This window comes from Molothrus ater, chromosome 15 (assembly GCF_012460135.2).
Source record: "Molothrus ater isolate BHLD 08-10-18 breed brown headed cowbird chromosome 15, BPBGC_Mater_1.1, whole genome shotgun sequence".
NCBI classification, from domain to species: domain Eukaryota; kingdom Metazoa; phylum Chordata; class Aves; order Passeriformes; family Icteridae; genus Molothrus; species Molothrus ater.
The window spans coordinates 864,563-888,888 of NC_050492.2; the positions used below are offsets into that span (position 1 = coordinate 864,563).

Sequence of the window (24,326 nt, forward strand, 5' to 3'; positions counted from 1 at the left end):
GAGGTTGCTTCAACAAGCCAGGAGATGGGGAGTATTTTAAACATTCTATCTGCATTCTTGGTAAAGTAAGAAAAATTCCTTGTGATGTTCCTGCAGAGGCAGTGGGGTTCAGACCTCTGTGATGGGTGAATGAGCTCAGCTCCACATCTCACTGTTCGTCCCAGTTTGTCCTGAAGAAAGGGAAGGGTGGAACAGCAGCTGCCAGCCCCTGTGCCAGAGCAGGAGCTGGGCTGTGGCAGATGGGTTTGGGCTCCACATGCCCTGTGTCTTCCACTGGGGTTGGGCTGGAGGGGCATTTATTGGGCAGGGACCCCCCAGCCAGGCTGCTCCAACCCATCCTTAACTCACACCCAAACTCCGCTGAGGTGACATCACTCATCCATTCATGCGACAAATTAAGTTCAAACTTTTTTTTATTAAGCACATTCCACAGTACAAAGCTTTAGATCATGAACGATATCTGTACAATTTAACAGTTTCAAGAAGCTGTTCATACATCAACTTTCCAAACAGATAATTGGCAAACATAATTACAAGTTAGAATTAGACTATCCCAGTGCTTTGAAACATTAATATCGCAGTAATGTACAGTTGCTCAATTATGGTTAGCAAAACAAAGTCCAGAGTGCAGCCAGGATCACTACCATGAATCCCAGGAGTCGAGTTCCTTGGGTGCCAATCACAAAAGTCCACTGCTATGTTACACAAAGCACAAAGAAGTTTAGACTGCATGTCCAAATACCATTATCTCCCAAGGAAAAACAGGAATTTAAATCTTACACATGCATTTTTAAAAAAAGGACTCCGCTCTTCAGAAACAAAGAACCTTTTTCTTCAGGGCTGCAGATCTTTTTTAAACAGTTTAATATTAAAGCTATTAGATGAGAAAGGGTAAAGTAAGACACTTGCACGAACTACTGTCAAGCTTACCAAAAAGTGACCTTATGGACGCTCAGGAGCGAGTTTGCTCTTCTGGACTTCATCACATTCGCTCATCTGGATGAATAAATAGCTGGAGTAACAGGGAGGGTGGGGAGGGGAGCCCCTGCAGTGCCCCCTGCGAGGGCTGGGCTGGTGACACCTCGAGCTCCCCCGCTGTCCCCTGGCCCGCCCCGGGACTGCACAGGGAAAGGCAACAACCCCACAGAGCCAAGAGCTGCTGCCAGCACAGAACAGCACAGAACAGACAGGGATGGCAGCACAGCCCGTGCCAGCCGAGCCCTCCCGCACAGCCGGGACCGCGCCGGCCCCGCACGCGACAGCAAATCCACCTGGCATTGCTCCACGGCTCCTCCTGGCCCCAGGACAACGCAGGGGTTTTGTGTGACCACACAGATGACAGGGGACACTGTGAGAACTGAAGAAGCAGCTATGGAGGCTCCCTAACAAAAGCATGGAGGAGCCAGGACACGGCAGCCGATCCTCCTGGGACACCAGCACGGAACTGGCACAGGAAGCAGAGCGGTGACTGGAACGAGCTCCTCTCACCGTCACCAAGTGTCACAAATCAAACATAAATAATGGAACTTTGGCCCATGGTATCTTCTCCACTGAGCAGCCAAACTAATGCTACCAAGGACATCAGCAGGGGCTGTGAGGCCCCACTGGTATCAGAGACACAAAGCTGCAAATCCCGCGGCACAAAAATATAAGATACAGAACATAAATTAAACAGTTTTTAATTTTTAAAAAGTTTAGAAATTACATTTTAAAATATGTAGTTCCCATTAAAAAAAAAAAAAAAAAAACCAAAAAATAACCAAAACAAAAACCAAAACAAAACCAAAACCCCAACTAATGAATACTGAAAACCTCCTTTTGCAGAGACAGTGTCTAGGTAATCATGTCACCACCAGTGCCAGGGGTCAGGACATCCTGCTGCCAAGTGCCACCACGCTGAGTGTTAGGTGTGTAGTGTCAGGACACCCTGAGGCTGGCACCAGAGGCTCTGCTGTATGTACAAGGTATCTACATGCTTACACAGTATCCGAGATGAGGGAAGCACACAGGGAAGGAGGGGGACTACAGCAAACATCAGGAAGCGCAGGACGGGGAGTACAGAGCACAGGGCAAAGGAAAAGACAGTGCTATACAACTAGTTCAGATAACCTAGCCTGAATTACAGGGAATCTTTAATTTAAAAGAAATTATTGGTGCAGAAACAAGTAAACTGTAATCCAAAAATATTACTGAGCAACTCAGAAATATTTCTAAGAGTCCAACGTACACCTATGGAACAGAAAGGGCTCTGAACCTGCCATGGGGAACGCCTAAAGGACAGTGGTGACTGGAAAGCAAAGCTCTGTACATTCTGGGCATGTGTTTGGCACCCAAATTTCACTGGAGAATGTTTTTTTTTTCCTTTAAAGTCAGACAAAAGTGCAAAGCAATATAAATTAGGCCAAGTCCTTTCTTGACTTCTGATTTATATCTGAAAAACAAGCCATCAGAGTTCAGTTTCTACGGACAATTTACATGTGAAGCTTTGGATTTCTCACAGCAGGGAAGGATAGGCTTCTGAAACTCATCTACTCCAAGTCAGTGAATTTGTAGCAAATTCAAAGACGACCATTGAGAGCAGGAAAGATTAAGAAATTTAGATATAGAATTGTGCTGCTTTGCATCTACACAGCATCTAGAACCAATTCTGACTTTAGCTGTCAATCATCTTCAGGCATGTAGTAGCCAAAAATCCAGTAGTTCAAGACTGTGGAACCCTGAAAAAGACAAAAGACAAGTGAACTGAGAGGAGGCACAGAGCAAGCAGCATCCCCAGGTGCTCAGGCCCACAGCATCCTTTGCATCCAGTCTAGGAGGGGAAGGGCAGAGCACGTGCAGGAGGTGACACTCATGCAGGACAGCCAGGGCTGCTGGCCAGGCCTCTGAGCCCCACTGCAGCAAGAGCCAGGCTCTGCATGGCTCTGGTCCTTGGCAGTGACCCACAGGCAGTTTCCTCTCCCAAAGCCACAGTCCCAGCCCTGGTGGGCACAGCCAGGGACCCTCCAGCTCAGCCCCCTGAACCCAGTCCAAAATGGCCAGGGGATGGTTCTTTCTTCCTCACACTGCAGAGGAAGAGTTCTGCACAAGAGGCAATTTCAGCTACTTTAATACATGAGCAGCTTTTAGGAAAACAGACAAAACCCTCAAATACTTTGTTAATCCCACTTCCAGCCTGATGGCTCTGTTATCAGCTTGGAGGCAGTGTAAGGTCTGAGTGTAATTAAATCTGAACTTTGATTTTACCTGCCACTTCCCAAAACCATCTTCAATGGACTAGGGAGAACTTCCCTCTTCTGATCTGACATTCCCATGAAAGGTTAAAACATCCTTAGGCACTTGCTCTTGACTTCCCTTCCCTCAGCCCAAGGCCTAATGCTTAATACCAGAATATTAAACTATCATATGGTAACAATTTTTATCATGTTACAATAAACAACAGGAATTCAACAGAAAGCAATAAAACTCTCACAGCCAACTGCCAGGACTGTCAAAATTGATCCACTTTGAAGAGCCTCACATTGCAAAGCCTGTAAAAACGTGTGCAGGGCTGCTTCAAAACTCACAAGACTGTGATGTTTGAAAGCTTATAAAACTGTTTCATTAAATGTCATGATGAAATATTAGCTGTTTGACCATAATTTTATGTAGATTTAGGCGTTTTGGATTCTGAAGTCAGACAAACCTGTCAAAAAGTGACATCACAGCATCTCTGCAGCAGAGGAAATAGCTGTTAAGGGACTGTCATTACCAACAACAGGACCTGGGGGCTGTGTGGTCCCAGCTGTGCCTCCTGGGCTAGGCAGACTGAGCTGTGCTCAGCTGCCAAGTGTGCAGGGTGTGAGCAGCAGAACCCCCTGCCAAAAGCATCTCCCACTGCCCTGGCAAACCCCAAAGGTGGAGCTGTGTGTGTCACGTGGCCAAATGACACCAGCACGGTGCTGCTCAGGAGTGACAGGAATTTTATACAACTCCTCATTTCTTGACCTGAGGGAGCAGCTGGAGCTGAGCCAGGGCAGGGCCAGGCTGGATTTTGGGAGAAGTTTCTCTCCCTCAGAGGGTGCTGGGCACCTGCCCAGGCTGCCCAGGGAATGGGCACAGCCCCGAGGCTGCCAGAGCTCCAGGAGCCTTTGGACAGCAGGGATGCACAGGGGGGATTGCTGGGGGTCTGGGCAGGGCCAGTAGCTGGACTGATGATCCTGTGGGTCCTCCAGCTCAGGATAGTCCATGATTCTGTGTTTCTTTTGTGCTTAAGACACCCTCTATGTGGCTTTTAAAGACCTATGCCCAATCTGTACTTTAAAAACAGATTTTGTCCATCTCAAATTATCCTTTTAGTTAACAGAAGCAAGTAGTGATGCAGGACTGGAAGGCAGATGGAGACTGTTTATAAAATGCAGCTTTTCCAGGTGTCCCTGTCCTGCCCCAGGCAGGATGAGCCACTCCATGACTTTCACTAAGCTACCCCTGCAGCAGGGTTCTTAAAACCTGCTATGGAGGGAAGGTTTAGCTGGGATTCTGCACATGGCCCATGTTCACAGCATTACAGCTCTTTCTTATTCCAGGGCCTGAGTACAGGAATGCTGAGAGGCAACTCAGCCTGGCAATGGCCAGCTGCTGGCTCAGACCCTGCAAAGCAATGTGCCAACAGATCCCAGTGTCAGATCCACAGAGGAGGCTGCCCTGGTGCTTTTAAAAGGAGTGCGGTAGCAGGGAAGGAAGTAACCCTTCCTGAGATGAAAGAAAACTCATCTTTTAGCAGGAGCACCTCAAAGTGTGTCTCCACAAGGGAAGGGATTTCCCAGCCAGACAGAGGTCCTGCAGGAGTGCAAAAACCTGGGAAATACATTGCCACAGCAGGGACAAATGTATCCAGAGAGATAATAAAAATCCCTTCTTACAGGAAGGCTTTCCACACCACATTTAAACAGAGTACTCATTCTCTACTTCCAATAAAGTAAATCCTTCCTGTTGGGGCAATGTCACTCCCAGCTCCTCCTGCTGTGGTGTCTCCATTCCTGGGAAGCACTGGCAGAGCCTGCTGTGCTCTGCAAGGCAGTGCCTGTGTTCCAAGCCCCAGCACTCACAGGCAGGTGTAGTTTGAAGTGCAATTGTTGGCAGAGAGAAGAATCCACACTCCCAACAAAGGGCTTTGAGCACTGACTGCAGTGACTGGGAAAGGGAACCAAACTCCAGCGAGTTCTGGGCTCTGGTTCAGACAGCTCTGAGCTGTGCTGGTGAGCTCTGAGAGCTCTCCCTGCCACTTGTGCTCCTCACAGAGCTGCTGTTCCTGCCCCAGGCTCAGATCCCTGCACTGCTCCTTGCACAGCTCCCCACAGCCAGCAGGTACATGCAGAGCTCCCACCAGCTCCCACTTCATGGGACAGCTGGAATGTCTGTGCCATACACCAAGGCTCCTCAACTGCCAGCAATGCTGTGAATACATGACAGCTCTCTCTAACATGCCTGAACACTCAATTATAACCATGAGGGTTTACAGAAGGGAGAAGCCAACAAGACATGCTGGAGCATGACCACACAAAGACCAGATGGGGAAAGAAGTGGCATAAAAAGGTTTAATTCTCTTAAGGAATACCTCAGCTTGTTTGACTAAGCCAAGCTGCAGGCAGAGGGAATGTTTCAGACATTTCCCAGCCCCAGCCAATGAGAGAGCCTTACCTTCTGAGGGCAGTAAAGTGCAGACTGTTATCTGGAGATGTAGGTGTATGTTCTAGATGGAGAGCGGGTCTCGTTCTGGGCACTCGGTGGCACATTTAAGAAATCCCAAATCAGAATTGTATCGTCATGGGAACTACTAATGATCTGAAATTCATCAAACTGGAGCCTAAAGACACGTCCTGAATGTTCCTGTGGGCAAGAGGCAAGCAGTCAGCAAGGCAAGAGGAAAACATGGCAGTGCACTGGTATCACACAGGGATCTGGACACACAAGGTATGTTCAAACTCTGCTATGCTGACTAAAAAACCTTCATAATTATACACAGATACAAGAAAAGCTGCTTTTGTATGTAAACTCTTTACAGAAACACACAGCTCCCAAATCCAGTGCTGTACCCTGAGCCTCCCTCAGTGGGCCTAGCCCAGCCACAGGCTGAGATTATTCCAGATGGAAGCTGTCTGTCCACCAAGGAGTAGCAATTTTGGCCCCTGGCTGGCACTGATGCTCTGCCAGGGCTCCTTCTCTGCTGAGTCTGTTTTTGTGCAGCCCCAGACAGCACATCACAGCTCCACCCTGCTGAGAGGATCCTCACCTCACACAGCAGCAGCCAGGAATTCAAACTCTGCCATAAGAAGGGGAGCACATGCTCCAGCAGCTCTTCCAACAAATCTCCAAGTGGCCCAAGAAGCCCAGAAAATGCCCTCCCTTTAGTCCAGCTTATCCATGTTCATTAAATTTAAAGTGAGGACTCTGCCTTTATTGGAGAACTAAGCCAAGCTGGCAGAGTGATCCCAAACCCCAACCTAAGCCACAGGATACCTACAGAACATAGAAACAAACAACTTTTTCACTAAAACTAAATAAATGAATAGTTAAATCTCATCTCTGTACCAAGACTACTGAAGAGAAAGAAAAAGGAGAAGCATGTCCAGCCACATAAGCCCTTCTCCAGGTGCTGGAAAGGCCAAACACATGCATCACCTACAGTCAAGGACTCTGAGTTGCTATGGGCTTGTCAAACTGACTCCTGAAGTAAAGTTCCACACACATTTGGGTGGAAAGAATAAGGAATTCAGTCCCCCATCTATTTTTAATTAAGTCTGCTGTCATAAACCAAAGCCCTCATTACAAAGAAAAATATAGCTTAAGCAACTTAAGCTTTAAATGTGACTGTCCCCTGAAGGCCTGAGAGTTCCTGTGGCAATCTGTTGGACTCAGCCTCCCTCCCCCTTCCCAGCTATTCCTTCCAAAGTGAAGGGTTAGGAAAAAAGTTTGGGAAAGGGTCACAAGATTCTCGCCCTTTTTTAATAGGAGGAAATTTAAAAGCAGCTCTACAATGATATTAGGGAAACACCAATAACCAGAGTGATTTGATACAGTATCATGATGATTTCTGTTTCTTTTAAGAGTATCTGAGAATCTCAAACCAGAAAAATTTGATCCTTCATTTAAGCTCAGATGCAAATCATTCGGGATATGATAATAAAGTTTTCTTCATTCTTAAGCACTACAGACCTCATAACCCCCCTGACATTCCCACCTATCCCAAAATAATGCACTGAAACACCCCTGACTGCTCCAAATTAATTAATTTTTACTTACCACTAACGTACGCAAGCATAACGTACTTGCTGGGGCACGAGGGTCAAGAGCAGCTTGCAAGTCCCAAACTTTAATTTTCCTAAAAGTAAGAGAAGAAAGAAATTATGTAAACATAGAAAATAACATTCAAAGCCCAGAAAGCTTGCCATGTTTTCCCTACAGCTACTTCCTCAGGATCAAGGACACTGTGAGAAATACTAATGCTCAAGCTTGTAAAAGCCAGGTAGTTTTGAGTTTCTTTGCAGCAGCCATTCCAGTGATGGCTCTGTGACAGCTATGACAGACAAGCTGACAATGCACACACAGACCCCTCTGCAATGTGGGAATGAAGCTGGGCCCACCAACCCCAGGCAGACACTGAGCCCAAATAAAAGGCTACAGCCAAACCCAGTTCCAGAATTGTTTTCAGTAACTCTCCAGGCAGAGAAAGAAATAGAGAATTTGGATATGGATGTAACTGCCATGAATCCACAATGCACTGCAGACACTGAGCAAGCCAGAAGTACTCTTGAGAGGAGTCCTGCCATCCTGCCATCAGCCCACAGAAATGGTCTGCAGACTCCTGAGAACCCCACAAGAGAAAGGCTAAATTTTGGGGACTGCTTTCAGACCTACCCATCGTAGGCTCCACTAACAATCCTCTTGTTGTCGAACCTGATGCACCGAACCAGCTCTTCATGGCCTTCTAATACTCTTAAACAGGCACCACATTCAATGTCCCAGAGCCTGGGGAGAACATAGGAGAAAGGCTGATTCCCACACCCAGGGTTAAGCATCTACTGCCTGGTTTGATATGGGGGGAATATGTAATTTTCTTAAAAATGTGTCATTCAGAGCAACTACAGTACACATATTAAAATTATTTTCAGCATTCAGAATCACATGCAAGTAAAGCTCAGATGTGTGTTATTCTGGGAAATTCCAACAGTTTTTTCTGTTCTCTGTAAGCCATTGATTAGAAGTTCAGAAAATAAGAAAACCAGGGAGCAATGTCTTCTCCATTTCTCCCAGCAGAGGACAAGGCGATACAGCAGCAGATAAGAGGTTTTGTTCACTCTGAAGCCTCAGTGTCCCACTCTTTCACAAGGTTGTGAAACTTTACTCCCACACTGAGGTAAGCCCCATTCACAAACCATCTGCTCCAATGGCAAGCCATGCCAAGGAAGTTTTGCAGCATCAGAATTGAGGGAAATGCTGTTTTCAGGACAGAAGGCCCCTGTTGCCCAGGCCAGCAGCTGGTGGCACCCACCTGATGGTGTTGTCCGAGGAGCCGCTGACCACGAGGCGGTCCCGGTACTGCAGGCAGGCGATGCCGCGCTTGTGCCCGTTCAGGGTCCGCACGAACTCGCACGTGCTGGTGCTCCACACCTGGGGACACGGGACAAACCCCCTGAGAGCTGCAGCAAACAGCCCTTCTTCCGCACGAGAAACCACGAGGAATTCACAGACAGAGGGGCCTGAGGCTCACAGAGGAGGGAAAACCCACAGAGCATCTTCAGAGGCCAAGAGCAGGGCCCAGGGCACCAGTGGGGACCCAGCAGGGACAGAGACACAGGCACTGCTATGGCACTGAGAAGAGCTGGGGGTTGTGTCTAAAATATTTTCAGGGGGCAAAGACTGCTCCAAATGATTTCAAAACCTTGATAACACTTCCTAAGTTAAAAATAATTTTTAAAACTGGAGTTAGCAAAAACAAACCCCTCACACTTTTTTACCAAAGAAATTATTAGGAAGCTCTTAGTAAGAGAAGGTCCAAATGGCCTTTAAGCTTGGTCTTAACCTTAAAGGATTCAATCAACTTCACCCATTTTTAATGAACTGTAATTGAAATTGTACCACAGAGTATAAAGTGCCTCATTTTCCAACACAGAGTGCAGTAGGATCTCTGGCAGAGATTTGGACATGGGACTGCCAAGAACTTCTTGGCCCAGGCTAAGGCAGCTCTGGTTCACAGAGGGCAGGGTGGAAATGCCTTTGTTATATTAGTGCACTCTGGGTAACTCAAATCTTCTGGTATGTCACAGCCTTCAAATTCAGCCTCTGAATCCTTCAAACATGGCACAGCCTGGCTGAGCTGCTGGGAAGGCATGGTGAGGAAAGGCACTGCTGAGGAATTTCATGTCTAGACAGAACTGCCAAGTGAAATTAAAAATACCACTGGAAAAAGGCACAGGATGTGCCACATTGAACAGAGCAACTGATCTCGAGACAAAGAGTTCAAACAGCAAAGGGGCTTTACTTTTCCATGAAAATATTCCAGTGCAGTTGTGTGCCCAAAGTCACCAAGAGCCAGCAAGAGGACACTGCTGACTGAGAGACACCAGCAAGGCCCTGGAGCAGAGCTCTGCCACTGACCTTGATGGTCCTGTCCCCCGAGGCTGACACGATGTACTTGTCATCGAAGTCCACCACGTTGACAGCAGCGCGGTGTCCCACCAGCACGCGGCGCAGCGTGATGTCCGTGGGGGAGGCCATGTCCCACACGGCGATGGACCTGTCCTTGGAGCACGTCACCATCAGCCCATTGCTGAACCTCAGGTGGAGCACGGCCTCGTTGTGGTGGATCAGCGTGTTCAGAACCTCCCCGGTATTTACATCCCAGACTCTGTGGGAGACAGCAGTGTTATCCCAAGGGAAGTGATGGCTCTGTGGAGGGAGAACAGGCACAAGCCTGCCCCAGTCTCCACGGGAGAGCTCTGGCTGGCTAACCCCTGGCAGGGCTTGTGCAAGGCAGGAAGACGGCTCCTGAAATGTCCTCACTGCCAGCAGAACTGCACGTCAGGCAGTGCTCCACGTGTACTGAACACCCCCTCAGTAAGAGTCATGACTGCAACATGTCACAGGGCACTAAAGAAACCCTAACTGAAGAAATTATTGCATAGTTGGCCATCAGCCACTCCAAAACTTCAGGATATGCCTTGAATCCCTCAGGTCATATTCTTTCAAAATTCCTAATGCTAAAAGAACAAAATAGATTTTGAAGAAAAATTATTTAATATGCTCCTTTGCCAAGTATGAGTATCTTGCTTCTGGAATACAAATATCACATTAATCGTAGGGATGTTTTCTGATATTTAGAGATTATTGAAAATATTCCCAGCCCTGACACTCAAATTATTTTTGTACAAGAACTTAACACTCACCTCACTGTAGAATCTGAAGATCCAGTTACAATAACTCTTTCATCATATTGCAGACAAAGAACTGAGCCAGTATGTCCCGTCAATACTTTCAAACATTCCAAGCTTGTTTTGTCCCAAATCTGTTAGAAAAAAGAAAGGTAAATGGCTTATCAACATCAAGAACATGGATCAAGACTTGAACATTGTCACAGCTGCAAAGAAAGGAGGACAACCAGATGCCATGAGGGGTGAGTCTGTCCCATCAGTAGGGTTTGTCCTTTCCTTAGCTTTAGTGAGTTTTGATGTAAGTTTTTGAGAGAACAGTGAAAAATAACCAAGCACCATGAGGAGATCAAATCCTGTCAGGCCAAAGAAGTGCCAGGGAGGATGAGCATGGAAGCAAGTTCCTGGCAATGAAACAGCCACAGCCAAGGCCAGTGGCACACAGACACCTCCCCCTCCTGGGGGAACACTGCTTTCAGGGCAACCTTTGTAGTTAATGGACATGATCCCTGGCAGTGCCCCAGGCTTCCAGAGCAGAGCGCAGGTGAGGACTTTGCCAGGCTCAGACATCCCACCCTCACCAAGCAGACACTGTCCCATGAAGAGACACCAAGAAGCACAGGCAGCTTCCAGGGCAGAACCCCAGTCACAGCCAGGGCAAGGACCAAGGGAAGTGCTCACCTTAATGGAGTTATCTCGTAGGCCACTGATGATCTTCTCATCATCATACTGTAAACAGTAGACCCCTTTGCTGTTCTCAGAGCGGCACTGGATCCTTTGCAAGTTGTGCCTCCCACACCTCCAGTTGGATTCTATAGTCTGACCAGAGGGCAAAAACAGGAGTTGGGCCTCAGGCTGCAGCAGGACTGTCCCACACCCCCAGCTTCCCACTTTCACACACACCACCCTTGAATCTGAAGGACATAAAACAAATCTCTTCTCCTGCTCCCAATAACGACACACAAACCACAATGAATTACCATCAGCACTTCTGTCATTTGTCATGACAAAAGCTGTGTTTATGGAGGAAATCATGGTCAATCAGCCGTAATGATAATTTCACAAGGAGCCATTAGAGCGATGCATTCCAGAACCATCTCCCCCCACATTTATGTGACCAACCAACAAAAGCTGCAAAGATGAGACCAGGAGCTCACATGCTGCCTTGTCTAGCCTCACCTGGGTGATCAACATTACAGAACTGCTGATTCCAACATGTGGGTGAAGGGATTTCCTGGGTCTTCCCTTCCCCTACCCAGCCGTATCACCCATTAATTGTACTTACACACCTTGGAAAGAGGTGTTGAGATATGAAACCCTCCTGAAAGTATCTAAAATCCTGATAAAAATAAAGCTCAACAGGAACTATAAGGTTTCAAATAACCCAAACTTGCTTTCCTCCCCCCACTTGAAATCTGTGAAGAGTAATTCTCAACATTTTCATTCGGAGAGGTATTTTTAAGGAGAGAGACCTAACACGCCTTAAAAAGCTGCAAACTATTTCACAGCAGAACCAGCATGATTTTCAGGTCTTAATCAGATTTACTCCTTGTTGGAAAATCAGTGCTGGATTCAAAGAAATGTGGGGTTTTGGACAGGAAGATCCTAACACAACCCTAAGAGAATGTGTGCCCAGAACTCCAGGCCAACACCTGCAGCACCTGGGCAGGCTGGGATGCTTTCATCAGAATAGGCCATCTGTTTAGCTAGTTCCCTGGGATTCTCCCCAAATACTGCATGGAAACCTGGGGAGAAGCTGACAGACTGGCAGTTTGTTTGGAAAAGCATATTTATTATGTAATCCTAACTTCCAAAGCAGTAGCAGGCACCTCTGCAGCTCCTCCAAGATTAAAACTGACTGAACCTGCAGTAAAGACAGAAATGGAGTATGACTGTGACATCCCAATTCTAGGAAAACATGTCTGCTTCAAGGGAAAACTGACTTTCCACTTTGTCTTCCACTTGTTTGCTCCTTAAATTGTCTCCCATTATGCAATTTGGAGAGAATTACACCCAGTCCTAATACAAACCTGATGTGCCCCAGGACTTTGTCTAAATCACAAATATGAAGAGACGCTTCTAGAGGAGCAGCTGACAGATCACTCAGCCCCCTCATTCCCTTCCAGTTTGGTGGGAAAACCAACAAAATCAGGATAGTGAGGGTGTGAGTTTGGGATCAGCTTTCCTGGCCAGCCAGTGCCCTGCTGATTGGCACACTGGGAACTGGGCCCAAAGCTGGCACTGCCCTGGGGAGGTCAGCCCAGCTCATCTCCCTGCTCAGCATGCAATGCAGGCTGGGAGGGGGGAAGGACAGGCAGCTCCCAAGCTTTATCTCATCTGGGCTAGGAGGGCATGACTGCAGCTCATCAACTCCTCTGACCCTCAGAAACAGGAGAGGACTGCAGGCATCAGCAGCAGGAACCAGTATCATTATAGATCTGAAGGCAGCAGATTTAAATATGTAATACTAACACTGGAGGCACAGGAGATAAGGCATCAGAGATCCCAGTCAGCCAATTTAAATACTTCTAGAAACTATTTATGTTCAGATACTCAGTTCTGAATAGTCTTAAGGGAGAGCTTCCCCAAAGCCCTGCTCTCGGAAAGGTCTGCACTAAGCTTGCACCAAGCGTGTGCCAGAAGAGCTGTGAAGGATCTGTGAGCACTTCCACAGCTGCAGAACACACTGGGAACCCTCCAGTGTTCTGCTGGTCACAGCTCCCCAGACAGAGCAGCACACAGTGGAAGTTTGCTCACCAGGCACTGGGGACACGAGCTGGCTCAATTCACATGGGTTCACTATAGGAAGCTACTTCAGCTGCTCCCCATAAGAAAATGCTGGCTTCAGAAAAAGGAAACTAAAGTCTTGTGTACCTCTGTGAGGGCAGTAAGGCACATACAAGTGCACATTTCAGTTCTGTGAGGAGATGTCATTCCATATAGGCATTATGTGGTGTGGCTACTGTGGGAAAACAGTGCCTGTGTTTGGAGAACTTGTAAAATCCCCTCACGCTGCCTAATTCTTGGGATGCTGGGAAAGCAGCCATGACACACAGAATGTACAGCAGCACTTCCCTGGGCAGTGGAGTGAAACCAGATGTGCACATCCAGAGAAATAACATTTGGGATGACTGAACAGACTGAGTGGGTGGGCAACTGGAGGACCCTCTGAGAGGAACATGGTTAATGAAGAACTGCCAACCACATGAAAGCTTCTGCTACAGGGAATTTCTGGTCATTGCTCCATGGTGCAGGGAGTGAAAGTCTTCATCTGCACCCTCCTGCCAGGAGAGATCCTAACTGGATACACTGAGCAGGGAGGACAGCAGGTATGACACCACTGTGTCTATGGGCTCTTACGAGCACCAGAGAGTCAGGGCTGAAGAATCCCACAGTTTATTTGTGTATTTATGGTTCCAAACCAACACCAAGACATCCAAAAGCCACTATTGCATTTTCTACAGATGCCCTCAAAAATCTTCTCTGCCTCTGAACTCCGGTTTCCCCAGTAAAAGGCAGAACAGTCTCTGAGTTCACACCCACAGCTTCTCACACTCTCCTAAAAGCTCACCAGAGCAACAGCAGTGAGGAGCTCACAAATGCTGCACAACCAACAAAATCTGGACATACAAGGGAAAGACCTAGCATTTGCCACAGCAGGAGTCATTTGGCAGCTCAAGTGGTGCACAAATGGCTTGAATGAAAAAAAGGCATTTAGTGAGAAAAGTACAAACAGAACATAGTCCAAGATGTAGAGGTGTAGCCAAGACTTGACCATGCCAGAATACATTCTCTGGTGCAAAGATGCACAGTGAAAAAAATGCAATTCATCTGCATTAACAGCTGGAACATTAACTATACATTGGAAGTGTTAAGGATAATCTACTAGGAGCAGGGGTTTTTTACCATTGGATAATGTACACTGTGTTCAGCTCCTTGGCTAACAATTGCATTTTAATCCTTGTGAATGTTATTGCAGAGTAAGTGGGTTTATCTTAATCCCATAAACCAAGGAGTTTCTGTTCCCTCTGAATACACAATTCTCCTGCAGGACAAGTGGGGCAGGAAAAAGCAGAAGGAACATCCACATTTGTTACGAATGTAGGGATCTCTCCTGACGCATTAGGCCATGAAAATCCAACCCTTTGTTCTTCTCATGCTTTCCTCAAAGGGAAAAAGGAAAATCCCTCTTGGCCATGGCAGAGGGAAGGCACAAAGAAATGAACTTGTGTCACCAGGGTAGATGAAGACTTAATAATTCATTCATGATCAAATTAAGAGGGTCTGATAAGCAACGACCCCCAGGTCCCCTTCCAGGGCTGCTCTCCAGCCCCTCTGTGTTCAAAAGCAGGAGTGCTGTGGGGCAAAGGGAACCCAAGGAGCCAAGGCAGGGCCCCAGCCCAGGGTAGCTGAAGGGGGAATTCTGCCCTGCTCAGAAGAGAGAGCTGCAATCTGTGCCATGCACCACGAGAACTTGGTCCCTCCTGCTCCAAAGCCTCGCCTCTCCTTGGCCAGCTTCATTTTTAAGAAATGCTTTTTGGAAAGAGCCTGTGGAATAGAGATTTCAAAGGCTGGCTGAAAAAATGTCGAGGCATCTAATGCTGACCAGATTCTCCCCACACACGCACATAAAATTTCTCCAGCATCATAATTAGAGCCGTACTAAACAAACCCATTTCCCTCAGAAATTATACCCTGAAATCTTCATAAACAACCAAGTCCCAGTGCTGGCAGGGACTTAGGGCAAGAACTGACTTCTTTCCCTTTTCAAATTGTCCCAAGGCTTTAAAATTTATGTTCCAGTCCTAAAACCTGAACTTTTCCAGAAATCAGAAGAACACAGAGTGTTTATCTGATGGCCTGGCACCACATCTTTGTAAAGTCTTCGAATAAACCACATTTTTATTTTCATCTTAATTAGGTGGATCTGAGTCTCCATGGAAATGAACTGAGGGCACTCACCATGCGCTTCAAGATAAGGAGAACATTTAGGAAATAAAGTCTTCTCAACTCATCACCAGAAACAGATACTTGTGCTAATCCTGAGGGGACAACACAATAGTTGGCCAAGCTTCACAAATAATATGGAAACATTCCAGGGACTTGTGGTTCTGGAGTGGGCAGGATTAAAGCTCCCAGCCTGGCTCTGTGCCCGAGGACAGGGCCCCATGGGAATGGGGACCCCACGCCAGCCAGGGCTCTCCACAAACAGGGGCTCACACCAAGTCTGGTTTTCTAGGATAAACCCTCAAATCAAAAAAGGTTTTCCCTTTAAAAAAAGCTCCTAAAGAACCCTGGCAGTTCAACGTGTGACTTGGAGATGTTTGGAGGGACTGGGCCACCTCTTGTGAAATGAAACCTAATTAAATATTTGGTTTCACAGTGGAGGTGGGGAATAACCATCTCTTTCCAAGAATTTCGTTTCTGATCTCTAAATGTCCTCTTATTTTCAAATCAAATGACTTTAGAAGTGACATTATGTTCCTAAAATGTGTTTGGCATGAAGTAAACAGACACTGGCACCACCACATTTCTGGAGAGGCAAGGGAAGCTCCCTCTGCCAAACCCCTGCCTGTGTTACCTTCAGCTCCCACCACTCTGTGGTTGCACGAACTTTTGACCCACAATGCAAGTAGAGCCCAAGGGAAAGAATTCAAATTTGCTGTTTATCATTCCTCATTTTTCTGTCCAATTGTTAATTCAGGTTTGGGATTATTTTTCAAATTCTGACAGTCAGAGAGTACATTCTGCTTTGAGCTTATCTCTGCCCACAACCCAATTTAGCACCAACTGCAGTAAATTCCTAACTCTCACCCTTGGAAACAATCTAGCAGGATTTGGTCAATCTTTGTGGTAAAATACCAAATGACAACATTTTTGTGCTACATCAAATATATTTAACTGTATTAAAAAATCCCATCCTTTGGATTTGTTTTTAACAACAGGTATATAATTCTATAAATGCTAATATGGCTCCCTAAACTCTGACCCTCTGACAGAAACAGGAAGATCTTTAAGATCCAGGCAAATATTTGAAGAAAAAACATTTTGGTATTCAGAGACAAAAAATTCTTCATGACATCTAAGAAGAAAGTCTTATTCAAGAGCTTCTACACATTGCTGTGAAACATGGAAGAATGGAGAAATACAAAACTGTGGAAGAGCAACAAAAACAGGAAGAGGAGGAAAAAGTTAATCTTAAAGCTAGGTTTGGTTGTTACTGGTACTCACTCTCTACATTTTAAACAGTGTTGAAAGCTTCTTTTCACAGCCCTTTAGGGAAGCAATTTGTGAAAAGTACTTTAAAGGGTGATTTATTTGAAAAATTCTAATAGACTTTTGAAGTGGAAGAATTATTGGGCCCTTGACTATTAGCACCAACCCCACTCCAGGTCAGAGACCTGGCAAACAGGAATATTTCAGAGGGCTTGAGGGAATAGGCAAGCAGGGGAAAATCTGCTGTGGCAGAAACACTCATTGCTACAATACATTTTTAAACCCTACTCTTTTCCCACTCGCAGCTATTCAAATACTGGCAATTTTTTCTATTTATTATTGGTATTGGGGATGAGAAAAGCACAAAGGGTTTGGGTTTTTTCCTACTTGCTTCACCCTAGCAAGAAGTATTTAATTCAGGAGCTTTGTTTCTGTGCACTGGAAAGCAAATCCACAGCAACTAAAGAACCAAAACACTAAAGAGTAGATTGGGATAATTCAAAAGCCCTCAGAACACCTTCAAGGAGTCCTTCCATTTCTAATAACAACAGTGCCTACACAAATGTTCCACTTATACAAATGAGTTTCAGAAGAATAACATTAAAAGTGTGAGTTACAGTAATGCCAAACTGTTTTAGTGTTCTAGGCAAACATTTTCATGCTGCTTTTTGCCCATTTTCTTTACAGAACTAGGCCAGAATTGTGCAGAAAGCAAGAAAATACCACAATAAAAGCTCTTAATCCCACAGGCCTCTTATCATTGCAGCATCACTCTCATTCCTTGCAGGGAAATACATCTCCCCTCCTGTAACTAAGTGATCATTCAGCTCACAGGTAAATATCAAGTTTGGTCATATTTTGCCTAAGGTGTATTTCATGCTGAGTTCCTTAAATGTCTATAAATAATGTAGCAAGGTTTATAAAAAGATATTTGGAAAATACATTATGGCTTCCAGCAGAACCACTTTACAGCTGGGTTCAGAGCTGAGGATAATTTTGTTTCCTGAGTGCCAAGAAGCACAAATTGTCATTTGTCATTCCACACAGTGATTCCATTAGTTCACATCTGTCTTCAACATCAAAACACATTTCCTCGCTAATGAATTTCAGACCAATAATTTCCCATCCTGAAATAAATCCATGACAGTCTGTGGAGTAACTTCAGAGCTTTGTGGTGAGTACAGCAAACAGAGCAAGACACATTTTCTCCTGCTGGCAGAACAGCTGGGATGATCCTGATTTATCAGAAATATTTCAAAACCACCAAGGCAAGCCCAGCTCTGTAAATCTCAAAACAAGATAAGCAAAATTTTATATTTGAAGCTTCTTTACTGCTGATGGCCCTGTGGGTTCATCACCATAGCACTGATGAATCTCCCCAGCAAACCACTGCAGAGAGGAAAAATCCCCTATGAGGACCAAAGCTGTATTTGCAACAGTCAGTCACTGCTTTAGAAGTGATAAGTTACATTTTAAATAATTGCTGTTTAAGGCATCAATGTCAGATCACCTTCTAAGTGAGTGTATCACCAATATACTGAACATTCAGCAATACAGGGAATTTTCTTGGAGTAGTGTGTCCTAAACCTGCTATTTTATTAAAATCCATAGTCTCAGAAGACTTCCAAAACTCTTTAAATGCAAAAAAGGCAGTGTTAATACCTAAACCAATGCACCTGCTGTGGGTGTTTTTCACATCATCCCAAGAGCAGCAGTGACACAGATTCATTGCTCCAACATTCACCATCTCTGAAACCCCAAAATCAGCACCATTATCTGTCCTGCAGACAGGATAGATCAGAACACCTACCTCTATATCCTGGATTATCTTTGGGTATAAGGACCTGTAAAATGAATTTGGGGGCCCATCTGTTGGTCTGTTTTTAAACAGGTACTGATCCCTAGAAAGAAGGAGAAACAGTTTTCAATGTACCACAAAGAATCCAAACTTGACAGGAATGCAAAGCCTGCCCAGAACAAAACCCTCAGCACGTATTCTCAGAAATACTTGGGAGAACTTTTAGTATCACTATTAAACTCTTGTGACTTCGCAATTTGACCAATATTTAGAATGTCCAAGGTTAAAAAGATAAAAAGTGCTTTCCAGTTCTGATTTCCTGCTCCACAAGGTTTCATCCTTGTGCCATCCCCTTGCTCTGTACATGCCTTTGCTCAGGCACACCACTAGAGAGCACAGGGAAACAGGTTTCTGAAGCAGAAACAGCTCTCCAGAAACTTGGGAAGGACAGGAAAACAAGGGTTTTCCCCTTTGAGAGGCTTCCGCAGCCCAAGCTACTATTTTATACTTTAAGAAAAAAACCAACCAAACAAAAAAAAAAAAAAAAAAACAAAAAAAAAAACCACAAAAACAACAACAAAAAAAAACCCAACCAAAAAACCCCCAACAAACAAACAAACAAACAAACAAAAACCACACCAAAAAAATCCCCAAAAAACGCCCCACCAAAACCAAACCAAACAGAAGAAGTCCAATTGGCAATACTTCACTTGAGAAAAAGCCCTGCAAATGTGCTGGCACTGTTTTTTGTGAGCTGATGGAACTGATAGTTCTCCTCGCAATATAGAAATTCCAAATTTGCACAGACTCAAGCAAGAAAAAATGGTGTCAGACATGGGAGCACAAAAGGACAGGGACAAAGGCAGAGCAGAAAGGGGAGCTGACAGCTTTGGCCTCCAGCCCCAGCAGAGATCAGGAGCTCAGCAACACCCATTTCCTGGAACCTTCCTTTTGGGCAGAGCTCATGGGAGGATGTGTGCAGGAGGCCGTGCAGCAGCAGGGGAGCTCAGGTGTTACTGTCATATTTTATGAAAAATCCCTTCCCCAGGATTTTTCTCCTGAGAAGCCTCAGAAATGAAATGTGAACAGTTATCTGATTGCTTGGAATGTGGTTTGGAGGTTGCTTACCAACAGGTGCATCTCTGATTGGTTCCATGTGAATTGTTTTAACTTAATGACCAATCCCAGTCCAGCTGTGTCAGGCTCTCTGAGTCTGTCACAGATTTTTATTATCATTCTTTTTTAGCCTTCTGATGTCTCCTTTCTCTTTCTTTAGTATAGTTTTAGTATATAATTTTCTTTTAATATAACAGAATAGAATATCATAAAATAATAAATCAGCCTTCTAAGAACTTGGAGTCAATTCTCATCTCTCACCTCCTCCTGGGACCCCCAACACCTCAACAATTACCAAGCAGAGTGAGGCACTCACCAGCCCCTCCTCTCGGAGAGCCCCTTCCAGAGCGGGTCCGTGCGTACCATCCTCTCAATGAGCTTCTTCCACAGCATCCCCTCCGAGATCACTCTCTGCCACTCCTTACACACCAGCTCTGCTGCACACAGGGATCTGGCATCGAGATAGGAAAGGATGTTTTCTGCTATGTGATCTAAGCCTTGCTCTACAAAGAAATGAAGAGCAATCAGTGAGTGCACAGAAACAACCAAACCAGCTTTGCAAGACACTGAGAATCCAGAGCTTTGGGGCATGGCAGCAATGTGAGAACACTGCCATTGGTAGGGGCACCAGCTACAGGTGAGTGCACACAGAGGCACCAAAATATCTCCAAGGTTTGGTCTTTCCTGCCTGTTGGACCATTCTTCTGCCCTGCAGGGAGAATCAGCACAATGGTGCAGCAAAAGCAGCATGGACAGGCCCAGGGAGGGGATTCTCCCCTGCACTCTTGATCTCCTGAAATCCCACCTGGAGCAGGGATCACAGCTCTGGTGTCCCCAACACAAGGACATGGAACTGTTGGAGCACGTCCAGAGGAGGCCTTGGAGCTGCTAGAGGGACTTAGAGCAGCTCCCCCTGGAACCAGGCTGGGAGAGCTGAGAATGTTTAGCCTGGAGAAGGGAAAGTTGTGTGGGGACCTCAGAGCCCCTGCCAGTGTCAGAAAGGGCTACAGGAAAGTTCACCAGGAACTGCAGGGCCAGGACAGGGGGAATGGCTTCCCTGCCAGAGGGCAGGCTTTGATGGGATACTGGAGAGAAATTCTTCCCTGTGGAAAAGTCACTGCTAAGTCTGTTCCTTATTTCAAAGACCTGCAATTTTGCTTTCCACAAAATTTCCCTGAACCTGAGATGTTGAATAACTCAATTTTCATGAGTAACATACACCCCTTGGCCAAGCATGAAAAAAATCTTTCAAACCAGGAGATGACGACCTTTTTAATTTTCCACTTTATCTCATGACAGCCCACTTTGGGCTTCAAATAGTCCTGACAAATCAAAGGAACTACTGTTATTTTTTTAGAGCATGAAGAAAGTATATTCATACAGTCCTCCACTGCACACTGAATTTCACATGGCCTTCATAAAAATGAACAGCAGCAGAAAGCAGAAACTAATACATGTGAGTCTTACTCATTTATTGATTTATTCTACATAATTTAGGTAACTATAACATATGTCTAGTGGCCCTGTCCTTTGTGTCTGTGCTTTGGACCTGATCCTATTACGTTAATTAGGGTAAATATTTCAGTTGACATCTCTTTTGGATGCAGCAATTTAAACCTGTGAACTTCTGCTAGCAGTAAAAATCTCCAGACTAGATTTGCTATCAGACAACATGCAGGACTAAGTTTAAGACACATTAAGGCCTGAAATAGCTGTATGTCCCTATTTTAGATTAAAAGACAGGGATTTGTTTTAGAAAATTTCTGAAATAGGTACTAAAGCCTTTCCATTTTCTAAAGTAAAATGAATTTGACATCTATTGGTAGACTTTTCAAAGGAAAATATGACACCCATCCCTTATGACTCTACAGAGTCTTTACAGTTTAACAGAAAATGGTGAAAAAGAGCTGTTGTTGATTAGAGGGAGCAGCTGAAGGTTTGGTTGAATTTCAATAATAAATTCAAACAATTAAAATTCACAGGGATTTCAAAGGTCTGTGTATAAATATCACTTTGTGTGAAAATGAAATCCAAATGTGGGATTGTCAACTCTCTAAATGTGATCAACATTAGATACAAAACAGTCACTTAGATCACGAAACACGCCAGTTACCACTCTGTCACTGAAAACAATTCCATCTAACTCTTCTTCCATTTTTCCTACAGTCTCACAGGTGTAAAATTGGTCAGGACAGAGAGCAAAAACTACTCCTATTTACAACAAAAGAATCTGACTTCAAGACAAGCAAAGCCATCTATTAAAAAGGCATCATTGAATATCCTGAATTGGAAGGGACCCACAAGGATCATCAACTCCAACTCCTGGCCCTGCACAGAATGACCCCAAAAATCCCTCCATGTGCCTGAGAGTGGTACTCCAGCTCTCCTTTAATGTGACTGCAGCCCAACACAGGATTGATTTCAACCAGCTGGGATTAAGTTCCTGGGTAAATTCAGACAGATGTTCTTCGCACGCCACAGCACCTTCAAGGAAGGCTGAACATGGGAACAATTCCCAGTATTTACATTGGGGACAAGCAACAGAAGTTGTAAAGATGTATTTTGGTATATACAAATGTGGTGTAAACAAGTGTCACCTTACAAAGCTCCCAACATTTTCTTAGGCAGAAATATATAAAATGAAAGATCTGTATAATTCTCTATCAGCCCTGAGGTATAAAAGCAAACAAAACAGAATTTTAATTGAAGATCAAACTTGCACATGAAGGGTCTGGAGAGTCAGTCCTAGGAGGAGCAGCTGATTTGCAGTTTCAGGATTTAGCTTTTAGGCTTTGCATGGCCTCTTCCACCCTCAGTGTTCAGAACTGTCCTGGCATTCCTGGGATAACCCCACAGACTGCTCACACACTGCAGGGTGAAGCTGTGCCAGTGGGCTGCCAGGGGCACACAGAACACACTGACCACTTACCCAGGCTGATTTCCCACTCTGCAAACAATGTCCACACTTTTCCCTTTCCAAGAATCATATGAATTACTGCCCCTAGCAGCAAGAATCCAGAGATACAATTTCTTCCAAAAACTTATTGAGAAAACCACGCCTTTACCAGATTACAACCTAGAGATTCTGTATATCCACTATTGCTGCTCTGTGCTTTTGTGAAAAAAATCACTGAGCAAGTGTAAAAACAGATTTCATATCTGAACATATCCACACAGGCTGACACTTGTGGGTGTCAGAAGAGGTTGTGAGTAACTGAAAGGAGGAGTCAGGGCTGGGCAACACAGTAAAAATCCACAAGTGTTTTTGCTCTCGGGTCAGCAACAAGAGTAGACAAACTAGATGCACTCATCTAAGCAGAAACTCAGAACAACACTAAAATGTAAGAATTCCTAAACTAAAATGCCTCTGCAGTAGCAGTTTCTGTATGAAAAAAGAGTTCAGACCAAAGCTTGCAGATACACAACTTTTGTGACAACTCAGTTCCAGTTCCAGCACAAATCCTTTGGGCTACACCAGTCCGACTATTTTAACGTGGAACAACACTGGCATCCAGTGGCCAACCCAATTAATCACAGAAGGGATTCAGCACCCTGCTGCCCCTCTCTGCAGCAGGAAGCAGCGCTGGCTCTCTAAGGGACAATGGGAATGCAGAGATGTCCCCAAGGGGCTGCACAGCCCAGAGCAGTCCCTGCTCTGTGCCCTGCGTTTACCTGGCAGCGCAGTGATGAAGTCCCGCTGTAACATGGGCTTCAGGTAGGAGTTAATATGTCCATGCTGATAGTGACACATCCGGGAAATGAGGTGTTCCACAAATTCCACTTGATCTGATTCAGACCACTGGTCAAAATATTTTATACACAAGTCTTTTTCCTTTTCGTAATTTCCTTCCGATGGTCTTTTTCTTGAGACAATCACAGATGAAGTTCCATTACTTATCTGGGGTTGGAAAAGGAACATTATTTATATGTTAGTGTATATTTAAATATTGAGATTTATATATAAGCTATAGGAACAGCTTAATAAAATCTCTCTCAAGGAAGAACATGTAAGAAGATGCAAAGAAATAATCAAAACTAAATTTTAAAACACATTCTTCAAGAAATGAGTTACATCAGATGAATTTCAAAGACTTTTTAAAGTCTTTCATAGCCTTTGCTCCCAAAATTATTACTTACACTGAAAATCTTGAATTCCTCCCTTACATCTCTTACCACTTAAACCCCACGGATGTAGTTGTTTTTAGAACTACCTTTCCCAGCTCAAAGCAGTGCTTTCTAGGCACATTGCAGTTTGTCTCCACAAATGTTCTGCTCAGATTCTGGCGGTTAAAATAAGAATTCAAGACCCTCATGTCAGTGTTGCACTGGTTGTCCTCAAATAAAAACTGAGAATCAAGGGCTTGGTTTGTTTTTGCTCCTGTCAATGTTTGGGACATGTACATGAACACCTCATTAAAATCCCAGGAGCTTCAGCTCCACATCAGGATGGCCCAGAACACCCCAGCAGGAGCCACTGCTAATTACTGAGCACAGCTCAGAGTGATGCCAGCTCCTCTGAGCCCCTCAGGAGCCAAGGGGCTGCTGGGGAGCAATTGGCAGCTCCAAAATCTTCCCAAACTTCTTCAAAGCAAACAGGTTGTGAGTCCTTGCCATGTTGAACTTCTCATTCTAAACAACACAGTCACATGCTCAGAAATATAAATTAACTTTATTCCCAAGGATGCTTTGACAGAGCATTGTCCTTCCAAGGTCAGCACAAACCACAGAATCTGAGCAAAAATGATAATTTCTTGAGGATTATCCACTGGCATCATCCTTCACTTGAAGGCTGA

The 24,326-nt window shown here is 45.0% G+C and overlaps 1 protein-coding gene across 3 annotated transcripts in view; it reads right to left on the minus strand.

Annotated features, from left to right (window-relative positions):
• Nucleotides 1–395: 395 nt before the first annotated feature.
• FBXW11 (F-box and WD repeat domain containing 11) overlaps nucleotides 396–24,326 on the minus strand; it is a 57,368-nt gene continuing 33,437 nt past the window's right edge. For all 3 annotated transcript variants that reach the window (XM_036391525.2, XM_036391524.2, XM_036391526.2), the window contains 11 exons: nucleotides 23,206–23,431; nucleotides 19,850–20,036; nucleotides 18,430–18,520; nucleotides 11,085–11,222; nucleotides 10,422–10,540; nucleotides 9,634–9,883; nucleotides 8,528–8,646; nucleotides 7,894–8,004; nucleotides 7,279–7,357; nucleotides 5,677–5,865; nucleotides 396–2,717 (listed from right to left, as the gene is read on the minus strand). In XM_036391525.2, coding sequence (XP_036247418.1) covers nucleotides 5,704–5,865; nucleotides 7,279–7,357; nucleotides 7,894–8,004; nucleotides 8,528–8,646; nucleotides 9,634–9,883; nucleotides 10,422–10,540; nucleotides 11,085–11,222; nucleotides 18,430–18,520; nucleotides 19,850–20,036; nucleotides 23,206–23,431 — 1,482 coding nt within the window. In that variant the 3' untranslated portion in view covers nucleotides 396–2,717; nucleotides 5,677–5,703. The remainder of the gene's footprint in view (nucleotides 2,718–5,676; nucleotides 5,866–7,278; nucleotides 7,358–7,893; nucleotides 8,005–8,527; nucleotides 8,647–9,633; nucleotides 9,884–10,421; nucleotides 10,541–11,084; nucleotides 11,223–18,429; nucleotides 18,521–19,849; nucleotides 20,037–23,205; nucleotides 23,432–24,326) is intronic.